Consider the following 16362-nt stretch of genomic DNA (forward strand, 5'->3'; position numbering starts at 1 on the left):
ACCTCTCTCTCTCTCTCTCAAGTCAAAGTCTCTCTCTCTCTCTCTCTCTCTCTCTCTCCCCCCTCCTCTCTCCTCCCCCTCTCTCTCTCCTCTCTCTCTCTCTCTCCTCTCTCTCTCTCTCTCTCTCTCTCTCCTCTCTCTCACCTCTCTCTCTCTCTCTCTCTCTCTCTCTCTCTCTCTCTCTCTCTCTCTCTCTCTCTCTCCTCTCTCTCCCTCTCTCCCTCTCTCAAGGTTCCCCAGGTTCCTCCGCCGTCGTCAGCGGTGGCGTCGGCGCCCCACCACGTGACGGAGGAGGCCCGTGAGCCACCGCTTCGTGGGCGGGGCAGCAGATGTCTGTTTGGCGAGGCTGTTTTATACGGGCTGAGTCACGGTGCTGCCGCTCGCTGCTCCATTACATCACCGCCGGACTGTTCCTCAGCAAGGCCCGCTGTGCTGGTGTGTATTCTGTGTGTGGAATGGTAGCACTGCGACAGTGTGCGTGGATGCAACACACAAAAAGATCACACAACCGCACGTCCCAAAACAATAACGAAATACGTGGTTTTGGGATTTTTTTGTGTGGGTTTGTGTGTGTGTGTGTGTGTGTGTGTGTGTGTGTGTGTGTGTGTGTGTGTGTGTGTGTGTGTGTGTGTGTGTATGTGGTGTGTGGTGTGTGTGTGTGTGTGTGTGTGTGTGTGTGTGTGTGTGTGTGTGTGTGTGTGTGTGTGTGTGTGTGTATGTGTGTGTGTGTGTTTCTGTGTTTGTGCGTAAAAGTGTACGTCTGCGTGTGTGTATGTGTATGCGTGTATGTGTATCTGTGTGTGTGTGTGTTTGGGTGTGCACATGTATGTCTATGTGTATGTGTGCGTGTGCGTGTGAGTGTGCGTGTGTGTGTGTCTGTGCGTGTGCGTGCGTATGTGTGTGGGTGTGCGCATGTATGTCTATGCGTATGTGTGTTTGTGTGTGTGTGGGTGTATGTGCGCGCGTGCATGCTTGCGTGCGTGTGTGTGTGTATCAGAGTGTGTATCAGTGTAGAGTTTGGCTGATGAGTCGATGCACATAAAGAAGACAGCTGGTGGGAAGTCAGGCGCGCCCCTCTGCCAGGGCGGTTGGCCGGGGCCGCTGGCAGGCGCCGCTGGCCCAGGCTGGGGCGGGGGTGGGGTGGGGGGCTGGGGGGGGGGTACCTGCGGTGACCAGCTCCATGTCCTTCTTCACGAAGGCTTTCCGCTTCTCCTCCAGCAGCTGGCTGGGGATGAGGCCCGCGCTGCCACCCCCCAGGTGGCAGGCCTGCGGAGGGGAGAGACCCCGGAGACAACGGGGGGGAGACCGTCACGCTTGGTCCAGGGGAGATCAGCCACCCACACACACCCACACCCACGTGTGAGGCGTTAGACAAACAGGACAGGCAGATGTGTACGCGGGCACACACACTCACCCACGCACACAAAGGCACACACAGACACACACACACACACACACACATAGACGCACACACACACACACACACACACACACACACACACACACACACACACACACACACACACACACACACACACACACACACACATCTACACACACATACATACACATTCACTGGAGCTTAGACGGATGTATGCATGTGGCACGTGCATGCATGCGTGCACACACACACACACACACACACACGGACATACACCCACGCAAATGAAGATAAATGCAGGGTAAGTTATTCTCATGGTTAGGGTGTAACTTGGGTTCGAGGTTCACACCCCCCAATTTCCAAATCCTAGCATACATGGTAGCATCCATTGAGCAAGGTCTGTTTTTTTCTACCTTCTCTTGTCATCCCTGTAAGTTGCCTTGATTAAAAGCATGTTCTAAATAACTAAATAGTAAATAGTAAATACACAGAGGTCATCTAATTGTGTGTGTGAGGAGGGGGCGTGGCTGAGCTGACCTGCCACCAGTTGAGGTCTTCCTGGTTGAAGATCTGCAGGATGTCTGCCCGGGCGAAGCTAAGCCCCGCCTCCTTGCAGGGGATCAGGTTGTCGTGGGAGGGGTCGTAGTCAAAGTGGCACTTCACAAAGGCCTGTGGGGGAAGGAGAAGAGACGCGTTCGGTTCATTCAGACGCACGTCAGAACTGAACCACAACGATTGACGCTGTAGAAAAGACTGAATACATGCATTGATTGGTAGAAAAAGAAAAAAAAGGCAATTAAAGAAAAGAAAAAAAAGGAAAGAAACAAAAAAAAGGAATAAATGAACAAATTTAAATAATTGATGAGAAAAGAAGGAAGACATTGAAAATAAATCCTCCTGCCATCAGTCAGTTTTGCTCTTTCAACTCGGCCCATTTTTCTCTGTTATTCCTGAACAGCGTTGTTACATCGCATTACACCAGGGTCTGTGACAACTCTGGCCAGCGCTGGGACTGGCTCCATTGTGCTCCGGTGTCACCCGGAGCACAATGGAGCGAGTCCCAGCGCTACGCCACGACCACCCCCTGTAAGCACTCTCATGTGGGAGAGGGGTCTGACTGTCAGCCCAGCTCTTCCCCTCCCTCCCCCCCCCCCGAAGATACCCCGAGGCAGCAAGCCTGACAGAGAGTGCTCGCCCTGAGCTCCAGAGAGAGAGAGAGAGAGAGAGAGAGAGAGAGAGAGAGAGAGAGAGAGAGAGAGAGGAGAGAGAGAGAGAGATAGAGAGAGAGAGAGAGAGAGAGAGAGAGAGAGAGTGACAGAGAGAGTTCGGGAGTGAGAGAGAGATTGATTGCGAGAGAGAGAGAGAAAGAGAGATAGAAACTTAGAGGTAGAGAGAGATGTAAGCAAGGGAGATATACTTTATATTTATATATATATATATATATATATATATAACAATGATGGAGAAAGAGAGACAGAGAGGCTGAAACAGTGGATCGGAGATGTTGAGCGTTAATGCGATGGCAAGAGAGGGATCAACAATAGATGGTGGTAGCATAGAGACCCGGGTAGGTAGTGGCCAAGGGAGAGAGGGATGGACCCAGAGAGAGAGAGAGAGAGGTGGGTAGATAGTAATCACGATACAGAGAACACAGTGACAAGTAGACCCAGAGGGCGAGTGAGATGAGGAAAGAGTTAAAGTGAGGGAGACAGAGTTAAAGGGACAAAGTATGTAGCCATGGCAACCAGCCCCATCGCCAGCTCTTGATGGTTCTCTAGGACTGAACCGGTGTGTGAGAGCTGGTGCTAATGCTGTGTGTGTGTGTGTGTGTGTGTGTTGTGTGTGTGTGTGTGTGTGTGTGTGTGTGTGTGTGTGTGTGTGTGTGTGTGTGTGTGTTGTGCACACACATTGCAGTGCGTGCACACACCCACACATTCCCGACAACACATACCTACACACAATCACACAGGCACTCACACACTCTGAATTTTTGCTTGACTGTAAGAGGCTTTGGCTTTCAAATTGTCCAAATACAAACACTTGTAGTAAATGCAGATCCCTAATACAAGTCGTCAGTCGTCTGAGATACAGTCATGAGCGCTACAAAACATCAGAGGCCAGAGAAGATGAAACCTAATCAACAGCATTGTCAAGCTGCCCGGGAGTGTTTCTCAACCTCCCTCCCACACAGGCCTCTCCTTAATGTAGGAACTCCACCGAACCAGCCTCAACCAATCAGACAGCCCGACAGACAGCAGGCTACACCGAGATACCAGCGCACCCTGTGACAGCCACAGCTAATAAACACACAATGACAGATAAAGAAACACTCAGGGCCGCTGCCGCCAAATCCCCGCAAATCCCCACGAGGATGGCAGGAAGCGGGGAAATCGACCAGAAGAGGGGAGGGGGAAGTGACAAGTCGGGGCCAAAATGTCCTAAAAACCAAACACGATAGCGATGGAAGCAGACTGGTAATAGAGCGTTAAGCCGCTGGAAGGCCATTACTGTCACCGGCGTGTGGGAACCTGTGGCGTCTGAGCCAAACGGTTTTACATTGTACCAATTCAACGGAAAAACCGAGATGTGCCTTACAGAAACGTGTGTCCCCTGTTGCCCTTATTGACATGCTTAATGTGCCGCTGGGAATTTTCTCCTGTGATGTAGCTCTGCAACTCTGTACTGTATGTAGCGCCGCCAAGGCAGGGGCTGAGTTAACCAGCGTGACCAAACAGCCAGCCGTGGTGGTGCTGCCAGCCAACCGCCCGCTCTGAGTGAAGAGCCCCTGAGTGTAATACAGTGACAGATAGAGAGAGAGAGGGAGAGAGGGAGAGAGAGAGAGGAGAGAGAGAGAGAGACAGAGAGAGACAGAGATAGAGAGACAGAGAGAGAGAGAGAGATGGATATTGACAAATCCTTCAGCAAGTCTAAAACTCAACAGATTACATACATGGCTTTGCTCTCTCGCTCTTCAAGTGTTGGTTTTGATATGCAAGCATCCTCTATCTACATCGCGTGTGTTGACAGCCTAAGACCAGCCGTAAAGAGCGCCGCTGTGAGGATCCGGTCGGGGTCTCAGCATCGCTGCTGTTTCACAAGCGGTGCCTCAGAGGCCTTTGATGTGCAAATGTTGCAACTGTCAAGCGCTGCTTTGAGTTGATCAGGATCAATGAGGATCAGGGCGCGGTTTGTAGTGTCTGATCTAATCTATTGATCTAATCCAATCCAACCAAATCCAATACGACCTAATCCAACATGATGAAATCTAGTCAAGTGAAGTCTAATCTAATATTAAAGAGTCTAATGTAATATAATGTATCCAATATAATGTGATGTAATCAAATCTAATATTATGCAATCTAAAATGACTTTACCTAACATGATTTAACTTTATCGAGGCTAGGCTAGTCTAATATAAGATAAATAGTAAAGTATTATGTAATGTACCTATCTCATGTATTGATCTAACCTTAAACGATACCATGAATTGATGGTAGTCCAATATGACCTAATCTAACATGATGTAATCTAGTTAATCTAGTTTTATCTAATCAAATCTAATCTAATCTAGTCTCCTGTAAAGTGTCTAATCACATTGAGGCTAAATGTGCGTGTGTGTGTAAGCGTTCAGTGTGACCACGAGTAAAGCCCGCAGTAAAAACCATCTCCCTCGTGCGTGTGCCGTACTTGATGAACCCACTATAGACCTGACCCACCTTTAACCAGGGAATGGACCGTCAACAAGCTGCTGCCCTTCACTCTGATCCCCAGTCCCGAGGCGCGTGTTACCGGGATTAGCTCTGTCCAGACCGGTCGACCGGCGGGGTGAGTCTTTAGCTCCGGGGGGACTTCAGCGGATCATAAGGTAAGGATCTCCCCCCCCCCCCCCCCCCCCAGAGAATGTCTCTGCCTCTCGCTGACGAAAGCACACTGCAGTTTATGCAAGCCCCCAACAAGCCCCCCCAACAAGCCCCCCAACGAGCAGACAACAGGCCACGCAATTCTGAAATAACCCATTAGCAGACGTTGCATAAGAAGCACTATAAATAATCTTTGTTGGCAGTGTCACCCATGTTTCAAGCATTGTGTGTGTGTGTGTGTGTGTGTGTGTGTGTGTGTGTGTGTGTGTGTGTGTGTGTGTGTTTTAATAAAGTTAGACATAATGTAATGGCAGAGCCAGGACTTTCTAACAGGCCACGGCCCGCTGGCCTGCTATATTTCAAACAGCCTGCTGGCTGATGCCAATTATAATGATTGACAATAAAAAAAAAAGCGGTATAATTTTAAACATTAAGCATGATAAGCGTGATATTCATGCCATATTTGATGGACGTGGTGCATAATTGGTCATAATCCGGGCAGTGTACGTGTGTCTGTGTGTGTATGTGTATGTGTGTGTGTGTGTGTGTGTGTGTGTGTATGTATGTGTGTGTGTGTGTGTGTGTGTGTCTGTGCGTACTTGCCTGGTGCGTGCATCTGTATGCTCTGACCTGCCTCGTGTGTCTGTGTGTGCGTGTGTCTGCGTGTGAGCACGTGCACATGCGTGCGCATGCTCAGACCTGCCGCGGTGGGCGCGTGCCCGATGAATGTGCATGTGCTGTCACCTGCTGCTGCGGCGTGCGTGCGTGCGTGCGTGTGTGTGTGTGCGTGCACGTGCGCCGCGTGTGCGCTCTCGGACCTGCCGCGGCGTGTGTGGCTCCTGGTAGCTGGGCAGGATCTTCAGCACCACGCTGCCGCTGGCGTCCTTCAGCATCTCCTGCAGCACCCGCGGGTCGTCGCCCACCTCCTTGGCGTTCACCTCCTTGATGATGTCGCCCACGTGCAGCAGGCCCTGCTGGTCGATCATCCCGCCGTGGAGGATCCGGGCGATCACCAGCTCGCCGTTCTCCACGCGGAACGTCACGCCCTGGTGCGGCGATGGGGAGGGGAGCGTCATACGCAGACGCACGATGCACACACACGCACATACAAACGCACGCACGCACACACACAGCATGCAAAAAATTTACAAATGTGAGCATATTGTCAATGCACATTGCACACATGAGATAAAGATGTGATAAAAACAGACTTCAGATCCCAAGTGGGAGATGTCGGTGTACCTCACCAAGCACACACACATAAACACACAAAACCGATGTAGACAGATGAAACCGACCTTGTACAACTAATGAACATAGATGCAAAAAATATGTACACCTTAAAAAAAACATGTGGTGCAAAATATTAATAAGACTGAATAATCACTGTAAATGTGTCCTTTTTTAATTCCTCTTAAGAGCTTAACTGCATGTCAAGCATCTCCACAATTACTATTATCCCATCCACATTCATAATCCATAAAGCACCTCCAAATGCACCAGTTAATCCCTGAACCTAAGACGGCCTTCAAATCATTATGTTTCCCCTAACATTCCCCCGAATATCACAACGAGATCGTCTCCCTGACCCCTCGACCTCTGACCCTCCCTCGGTCCCAGGTCCTGGGGGTCAGAGCGGTACCTACCAGGTGCTCCCCGGCCACCTTGCGTATGCCCACCATGCGGACGGCGTCGGGGGGGACGGGCTGGTTGTTGAACGCCGCGTCCATGAAGGCACACGGGCTGGGGGGCGGAGTCTCGAAGGTCTTGGACGCCACCGAGTCGTGCGTCTCCAGCAGAGACTGCGGCCAGAGAAGGCGGTGACGACCAATCAAATGTAAGCATTGACGACTCTGTTAAGAGGCTGATCAATGCTAAGTAATAGTGTGACGATAGTGTTAGGGAGGATTCGACAACGCTAAGAATACAGTACTGATGTGTTCTGGTTCGTTCATAAAAGCAGTATGGTTTGCAAGTATTGTACAGTTACATTATTTGATATACATGTTTATTATAGTATAAGAGGAGCTGATTGGCAGACAATGTTTGGATGGATGTGATAGGGGCGAGGCAGGAATATAGACGAAAAACTGTATTAAGTTAAGACTCACTGTGTGTGTGAACCCCCTCTCAGATCCTTCTGCTAAACTGCCTTTGTTGTTTTTAGCTCTTGTTGTTGAGATGTACCACCGCTTTATCTCAGAGACGCGACCATTAAACGCTATGTTAGCACCACTATATGGAGTCAGCCAGAACACAACACTTATTAAAAGAACCGTTTCCCAGCCGCCTGCCGTCTGTTTTCTCTTTTTTTGAAACTCCCTCATGCCGCACTTGTCATCTTTGTAGTTCGTCCAATTCATGACGCCGGTTCTCGGCCTCACGAACAGCCACACTAAAGCCTCGCAGGGACGAGAGCTAACCCGTCACCGCGGGGATAAGACTGGGACGCCGGGTGCGGCGGGAGGCCCCTCACCTGGAAGTGGGGCTCCTGGAGGATGCGCGCCAGCTCGTCGGCCGCCGTGCTGCTGTCGGCCAGCGGGCTGAGGTCCTTCAGGATGTCCTGCACCAGCTCCATGTTGTTGTCCCGCACCGCCTCCAGCTTGGGCTCCTCAAAGTGCTCATGGGCCTGGGGGGCGACACACACACCGACCACAGGGGGTGGAAGGGGTCCTCAGGCCCCACCTTCACACTGGTGCTTGGTTCAGACATGCTGACTGATGCCACACGGTATAGCGACGAGTGAAAGTGTTCAAGGATTTAGCCTGTGATATAAATAGTTGTTTAATAAATTTAGGGCAAGCTCATCATTTTAATATGTCAGCAACTTCGCGTTGATGTTTTTCTAATATGCTTTTATTCATAGACATTATATCAATATTTATTGACCTAGTGTATCATCTTTTACTTGACATCATCCTTTTTCATTTATGTTTCATGTATATTAAATATATATGTAACTTTATATACATTATATATGTCACTTTCATGGGCATCGAAAAATAGAATTGTGAGCAAACATTCAGAGTGGCTGGATGGTTGTATTCCTGTGTTTCAGCAGGGGACAAACATATCAAGGCTGTTTGTGTGTCACAGCAGAGACTACAGGACTGTAACATGAATATAAAATAGATTAAATAAAAAATTTATGAACAGTTGAAGCAGAGTTCAGGAGTAGACTAAAGGCCGGGCGAGTTCAATAAAATGTGGAATATCTCACACACGCCTGAAAACAAAGGGGCCACATTAAAATGGATCACTGTTTCTACCGAGGTGGACAGTGTTAAGGTTCACAGTAAAGCCAGGGATGGAGTCACCTTATTATTTTCTATTTGTCTCTCTAGCTGAGATAAGCGTGTTGGCATCACCTTGACATCAGATGTCAGCAGTTTTCCACAAATGAGGCCAGGTTCTTTATAAAGTCTGATACTCCATATTTTAAGTCAAACGTGTAGTTCATATGAAAGCCCTGGACATGATTTTTTTAGATTTAAAAAGGTACATTTACAGCCCTATTGGTCAAAGTCAGCACTAGGAGTCCACACCGCAGTTAATCTTCTGCCAATGGCTGCGGTGAGACATCCACTGATTCTGCAGGTCCATTTGTTGTGATTTAGGAGCGCAGCGAAGAAGGCAGGCGAGGCGAGAACAAGTAGCATAAAATAAGGCAACGCGCACAACTCATACATTTTCACTGAGAAAAAAAAGAAACCGATAACCACAACAATAACTCAAGGTAAACTTCACACTGCCTGCGTGGGAGGATTCAGAAAACAGCCAGAAGCACTGTGTGTGTGTGTCTGTCCGTGTGTGTGTGTGTGTGTGTGTGTACGATTGTATGTCTGTCTGCAGGTAGTCATATAAAACATCACATTGGTGTGTGTGTGTGTGTGTGTGTGTGTGTGTGTGTGTGTGTGTGTGTGTGTGTGTGTGTGTGTGTACCTTGGTCCCTGTCGAACACCATATTTGGGGAAGCAAGAGGGCTTTACTTCCCTGTGTTTTCATTACTTTCTCTCTGATGGATCTGGAATAACAATATTGTTGTTTTTTCTGTCGTATTTGTGGGGAAATGTCCTTCCAATCCGTCACAGCGGGGCTCTGCCTCCCACTGTTCTCTGAATGGGGATTTACTTTTAAGGTGACCTTCCCCAGTGGAGGTAATAGCGGTGGAAACGAGGAGGGTGGAGGAGATGCAGGTGGTGGTGGTGGCGCCATCAGCGGCATCAATACGTTGATGACTAGTGAAGATTGGGCTGAGCGTGTGACTTGACAACACTTTGCGCCAGAGATTCTGTCAATCTCCGGTCAATCTAGATTTAACACGCTCCCCTTCACAGGGGGTTTGAAAACATCTCAGGCCGAGGAAGCCTCTCTCTTTCGCATTCTATAATCTCTCTGCAAATCGCGATTTGCAGAGAGATTATTAAAGGTGGTGTTAACGATCATGTTGCACGCCCCCCCAGAGCCCAGTCAGGCTAATAGAGAAATAAATGAATAACATTCCCGCTTAGGAGGATTCCATTTGTCAGGCGACTGCACAGAGTCAAGCACCCATGGGTGATCCGAAGGCCATGTTGTTTGTTTGCAAGTGTCCCAGTGCAGGGACACTGTGTTGTTAACACAGCGTTGTTCACATGCACACACACGCACACACATACACACAGGTTCCCACGTTCACAAAGACACGTACGCATGCATGCATGCATACACACAAACAGGCAAACATGGTAAAATGCATGCTCCCATGACCACAAACACACACACGCACACATATTTATAATATATATGTATGATCATAAACAGGAACACACACACACACACACACACACACACACACACACACACACACACACACACACACACACACACACACACACACACACACACACACACACACACACACACACACACACACACACACACACACACACACACACAGAGTCCTTCAGGAGACAACACAAAGCGTGCCTTGGCAAAAACCCTGACATCTGATGGAACAAGCTGTCCAAGTCTGAGCCAAGACACTCACACACACACAAACGCGATACACGGGTTGCTGAGTCAGGAGCACAGACGGCCAACTGTGACGTTCGACCGACCATCTATCAATGATCTTTATTCTCTTCCGTGGCGTCAACTGGGAGGAAGCAACGACAAGTGGTGCTTAGTAGATCAAAAGAGCCCTCGCGGTCCAAGCTTTTATAGGCTTTGATTCATGTGGTGAAGGCTCCGTGGACGAAGAGGAAGAAGAAGAAGGGAGCTGTGTTCTCTGTTAGTATTGGAAAGCAATCTTTAGGGCAGTCTGCTGGAGCAGTTCTTTCTGTGGACTGAACCTGGGGTTAGATCACACACACACACACACACACACACACACACACACACACACACACACACACACACACACACACACACACACACACACACACACACACACACACACACACACACACACACACACACACACACACACACACAATGTTTGGCTAAGATTTAAACCTGCACCTGTGTTATTTTATGACGTGAGCATTTCACTCTGTTCAAACCGTAGCTGAACACGAGGAGTCCAAGCCAGAATACGAGCCATTCCATCCAGGGAATCTTTCTCTATAAACCATTTTCATGGTGGTCCACTTTTGTCACCAACCCCACTCTCACCGTTAGAAAATGATATTGCTATAACTGTAGCTCCAACTTAAAGCAGAAATGCACTCTAAAACAGCTAAAATGTCTATCGTTGAAGTACAATGCACCTGAGGTCTTGGGGCTAAGCTGTATGCTCATTTAAAGGAGTAATCCGGTGTAAAATGAATCTGGGATATGTTTAATATGATAACGAGTTGGAATGTTCGCTTGGGAGCAAAAAAGCGCGTATAGACACATTCTTTAGTTGGCTGTTTTTAGCAGATTCTACCAAAACGCTATAAACTTGGAACGATGGGGGCATGTGTTATGGTAAAAAATAAATCGCTATTTTAAAGCACTTAAAAGGCTAGAAGTAGCCTGACACTTCTTTGGTAGTATAATAAGGGTCTTAACATATAAAACGAGGCATTGATAACTTTGTAAGTGTACAGATTGTTTATTAAAAAGGGGAATTTATACAAACAATACCATCAGTAGTTCACCCGTCAACGGCAAATTATTTTTAAGACTCGATAAGTAGATAGGCGAACACAGAGCTTGCGTGTTGTTGACGGATGTCACAATCTCTGTGTTCGTTCCTCGTTTTATATGTTATGCCCCGTATTATACTACCAAAGAAGTGTCGGGCTACTTCTAGCCTTTTAAGTGGTTTAAAATAGCAATTTGTTTTTAACCATAACACATGCCCCTATCGTTCCAAGTTTATAGCGTTTTGGTAGAATCGGCTAAAAACAGCCAACTGAAGAATGCGTCTATATGCGCTTCTTTGCTCCCAAACGAACATTCCAACTCGTTATCATACTAAACATATCCCAGATCCATTTAAATGAGGCCTACAGGTCAGCTGCAGACCAGGGAGATGGAACGGGCAGGACTCTGAGTTCTCTCTCTCTCTCTCCCTCTCTCTAGGCGAGGGGATGCCTCTCTACAAAGCCCTCCTGTTGGGGATGACGTCGATTGGACGCGTGGCAGCTTTTAATTTCCTCGACCCATCATTTATTTCTCTACTTGGCCGTATCAATATTTTGTACGTCGGCGGTGCACTCCAAACAATTTCATCTTGCAGACTGCAGATGAATACAAGATAAGGCAGCGAGTAATATATTTGCCCTTCTCGTAAAATAAATCAGTTGACGATCCAGCGCAAAAGTGTGCCGTTTACCACCATGGTTCGGAATCTTCCGAGACGGCGTGCGGTCAACAATGTGACTGTCGATTTTAACACCAGTGACGCTGTAGCTATGTGTCATTGAATAGATTAGACACACTGTCCAACTCTGTTAGCCTAATGGAAAATCCTGACATTTACGTATCTGCCCTGCCGAACTCAGTAGAAAGTAAATCGAATACACACAATAATCGGAGACCTTTGTGTTCCTCTAAAAGCACTGTTATTCAGTCTATTTCAGATAATTACAGTTTCGTTTGCCACACTTTCCTCAGGGTGCCGGCGGTGCTTTTTCAAATCGACAGACTGCTGCGCTGCTCGTTGCTCATGAACCCAGACTCCCTCCCCGATGGAGCTGCATTTCCCCAATATTTTGAAAAGGGCTTCCGTGGGGATCGAGGCCAGACCGCCCTGCAGTGAGAGGGAGGGACTAGAACGTGGCCTCGCGGGATGGGGAAGGTCTCAGAGGGCTGCAACTCTGTGGCAAACAACACAGCAGTGGCACTGCATAAATGCCAGTGTCAGTATGTTTCGCTTGCTCTATAATATATGGAGCAAGCGTTTATTTTTTTGTGCCAGGCCTTGCAGGGTCTGCTCTCCGCCTCGGATCACGTCAGCAGATTCACGCTTAATGAGATTTACTCATCAATAAGCAGGGGCGGTAACGGCACCTTCCCCACCACTCTTAGGCAAACACACACACACATACACACACACACACCCTTATCCATACATACACAGTAACACACACACCCTTACCCACACATACATACAACACACTCTCACCATCACAGAACCACGTAATCAGTATGAGGTGAGGTACTAAGTGCAGAGAGAGCTAGAGAGGGAAGAGAGAGAGAGAGAGAGAGAGAGAGATGGAATGAGAGTGACAGAGAGACAGAGACAGAGAGAGCGAGAGAGATGGAATGAGAGTGACAGAGAGACAGAGACAGAGAGAGAGAGAGAGAGAGACAGACACAGAAATTTAGAAAAAAAGGTCGAAAAAAAAAGAAACACAGACACAAAGAAAGTAGGAAAGGGGTTGAGATGTATGCTCCTCAGACTCTGCTCTTCAGTGAGACCATGGGAGGTGTTTGATGCCGTGCTCCCTGCGGATCTTACACCATAAAAGTACGAAAACAAAAACAAAAGCGCCCCGACCACACGTCCTAACCCCCCTCCACCTCCTGTCTCCCTGCCGGCTGCCCTGAGAGAGGGGTCTGCGGGCCCCCCCCCCCCCAAGACATCTAATGTTTAGGGGGATTGACGCTGGGTTCGGATTCAAAAAAGGCCTTTTAATAGCCTCCCTGCGTTGCAGTGCTTAGAATGATAACAACAGTGTCCTTCTCCCCGCGCACATCTGGAGAGACGCCTGCGTGAGGCTCCAGGACAGCCGGCGGCACGGTGGTTTAAAACGTCAGGGAGCCGTGACTCCCCCCCGTGGTAACGTGGGTGGCTTCTGATGGAAGTGCTCGTCAGGAAGCGGGAGACACGCAGATGACACGCAGAGCGCGGAGATGACAAGGAGAGAGCGAAGGCTTTGACGTCGGGAAAAAAAGAAATCCGGTGACACGCGCAGGAGGGGAAGTGTGGAGCGTTAAAGCTCCATGTTTTCTTCCCCTGTTAACACTTCAATGGGACCGTGACAATCAGAGCCGGAGCTCTCCGATTGGTCAGTGTGAGGGGAAGACTTCTTCTTACACTGGCTTCCGGATGAAGGACTAGCAAACATCTGGTTCCTTAGCGAAGAGAGTGAGAACGTTTAAGTGGCGATCGGTGAGGATTAGGACACTTTCAGGAAATAGGATCAATAGCAATAATCCACTCATGAGCATTTTCGTAAAAAGTATTTCCTCGATTAAGTACCCTTTCCGGAGCAATTTGTTGGAAAGAGCGCGTCTCTATTGAGAACCGAGAATGTGTTAACGAAAATGGTTAGGATTTATTTGATATAAGAGTTATTTATGCAAACCTGATGCAAGTTGAATATTGAAGGCCAGACTGAAGGTAGCTCAAGCAGTCCAAGAAAAGCTCATTTCTGATACATTTGGTGAAAGGTTGGTTTACATCCCTCCTGGCAGTGGTCCAAATAGAGGTCGGATAGACTCTGCCAGGAGCGTTGGACAGACACTCGGTTCTCATGAAGGTTCTTGGACGAGCTCAGTGAGATGTAGGGCACCCCGGGGTGCCTCGACCTTTAAGCATCGTCCCATATAGAAAGTCACACTCAGGGGCGATAAACAAAAGCAATAAACCAAAGTGCACACACACACACACACACACACACACACACACACACACACACACACACACACACACACACACACACACACACACACACACACACACACACACACACACACACACACACACACACACACACACACTACATACCACGGGGCTCTCCATGATCCCCTTGAGGAAGATGAGGTCCAGGTCGTTGGCCGTGGTGGAGCTGGTGCTGTCACTCAGTGTGTCCAGACCCTGGTGCATGGCTAAACACACACACACACACACACACACACACACACACACACACACACACACACACACACACACACACACACACACACACACACACACACACACACACACACACACACACACACACACAGAAGAAGAAAATGAAGGTTATTTTACTTTTCCGTATTTGGCAATGCTCATGAGACAGACTGAAATGAAAATGGATTTAATGAGAAACAGTGCAAGTAGTCGACGTATAAAATATGACATCGGGTTGTTTGTGTGTGTGTGTGTGTGTGTGTGTGTGTGTGTGTGTGTGTGTGTGTGTGTGTGTGTGTGTGTGTGTGTGTGTGTGTGTGTGTGTGTGTGTGTGTGTGTGTGTGTGTGTGTGTGTGTGTGTGAAAGAGAAAGAGGGATGGGCTGATATATAGAGAGGGTGGAAGGTGCCGTCACCCTTCTTGAAAGGTAATTTCTGCTCTGTTCGGCTTTGTTGTTACTTCCTGTGAACTCTTAAGAAGAAAATCTATCTTCCTTACCACACCTATCACTCTCCCACACACAGACGCACGTACGTACGCATGCTGACACACACACACAAACATACACATACACACACGCACACACACACACGCACGCACAATTGAATGTGCACAGTTGGGACATTCAACCTAATTAACATCTCTCTCAGTACACAACCTTTTCCTCCTCAGCCAATTTATCTCAAAACTTTTCTAAATGTCACAATAACTTTGCAGGATAATGAGAACCTGTTGTAAGTAAAAGTTTGATCACTCTTGTGTGACAAGAAGGAATCTAGTAATTATATTCCTGGGGGGGTTCTGGACTGCTACAGCTCTCCATGCCCCGGAGACTAAACGTCCTGTTGCTGTGAAAGACAACCACACACAACTCCCACATCCTGCCTTAGAAAAAGAATAGAATAACTATAAACTTAAAAGGCTCTGACATCTGTCAACCGTAATAGGCCAGGGAGAGCGGCAGAGGGGGAAGTGACATCATTAACAACAGACACCCCGTCAGCCCTGCTGGGTTTCTGGCTGTGTTATGAACACGGTGGGTGCCTGAACACGACATCAAACCAGGCATTTACCAGAGGAACAGATTGAAGGAGGGGAAGATAGACTTTGTTTGGCAGAAAATACACTACGTCTCCTGTGAAAATAACATAGCGGGTCCTTTGTTGTTTTAGTTTATTCATTATCAGGATCATGAGCTAAAAATACAGCAGCAACCGGCAATTAACATGAAGGACTGTGATTGGTGCGCCAAACAAGATATTCTTGCAGTCAAGACGGAGCCCTCTCCCCCTCCCCGTGCCTTAGTAAGGGCATTTAGAGGGCACCAATTAAGAGAGTCGGCTAATCAGTTTTCGGCTCCATTAGAGATCCATGACAGAGGTAGTCTGGAGGGACCGAGAGAAACAGAGAGAGAGAGAGAGAGGGACACAGAGAGACAGAGAGACAGAGACACAGAGAGACAGAGAGACACAGAGAGAGAGAGGACACAGAGAGACAGAGAGAGAGAGGGGGACACAGAGAGACAGAGAGAGAGAGGGACATAGAGACAGAGAGAGAGAGAGGGGGACACAGAGAGACAGAGAGAGACAGAGACACAGAGACACAGAGAAACAGAGAGAGAGAGGGACACAGAGACAGAGAGAGACAGAGAGACAGAGACACAGAGAAAGAGAGACACAGAGAGACAGAGAGAGAGAGAGAGAGAGAGGGGACACAGAGAGACAGAGAGAGAGAGGGGACACAGAGAGACAGAGAGAGAGAGGGGGACACAGAGAGACAGAGAGAGAGAGAGGGGGACACAGAGAGACA

At 48.3% G+C, this 16362-nt stretch overlaps 1 protein-coding gene across 3 annotated transcripts in view; it reads right to left on the minus strand.

Moving 5' to 3' along the window:
- The window catches only part of mpp2b (MAGUK p55 scaffold protein 2b), a 43213-nt gene that overhangs the window by 5723 nt on the left and 21128 nt on the right, over positions 1-16362 (minus strand). For all 3 annotated transcript variants that reach the window (XM_056577071.1, XM_056577072.1, XM_056577070.1), the window contains 6 exons: positions 14447-14547; positions 7718-7870; positions 6888-7043; positions 6060-6287; positions 1919-2050; positions 1164-1266 (listed from right to left, as the gene is read on the minus strand). In XM_056577071.1, the coding sequence (XP_056433046.1) occupies positions 1164-1266; positions 1919-2050; positions 6060-6287; positions 6888-7043; positions 7718-7870; positions 14447-14547 (873 nt within the window). The remainder of the gene's footprint in view (positions 1-1163; positions 1267-1918; positions 2051-6059; positions 6288-6887; positions 7044-7717; positions 7871-14446; positions 14548-16362) is intronic.

This window comes from Gadus chalcogrammus, chromosome 18 (assembly GCF_026213295.1).
Source record: "Gadus chalcogrammus isolate NIFS_2021 chromosome 18, NIFS_Gcha_1.0, whole genome shotgun sequence".
NCBI lineage: Eukaryota > Metazoa > Chordata > Actinopteri > Gadiformes > Gadidae > Gadus > Gadus chalcogrammus.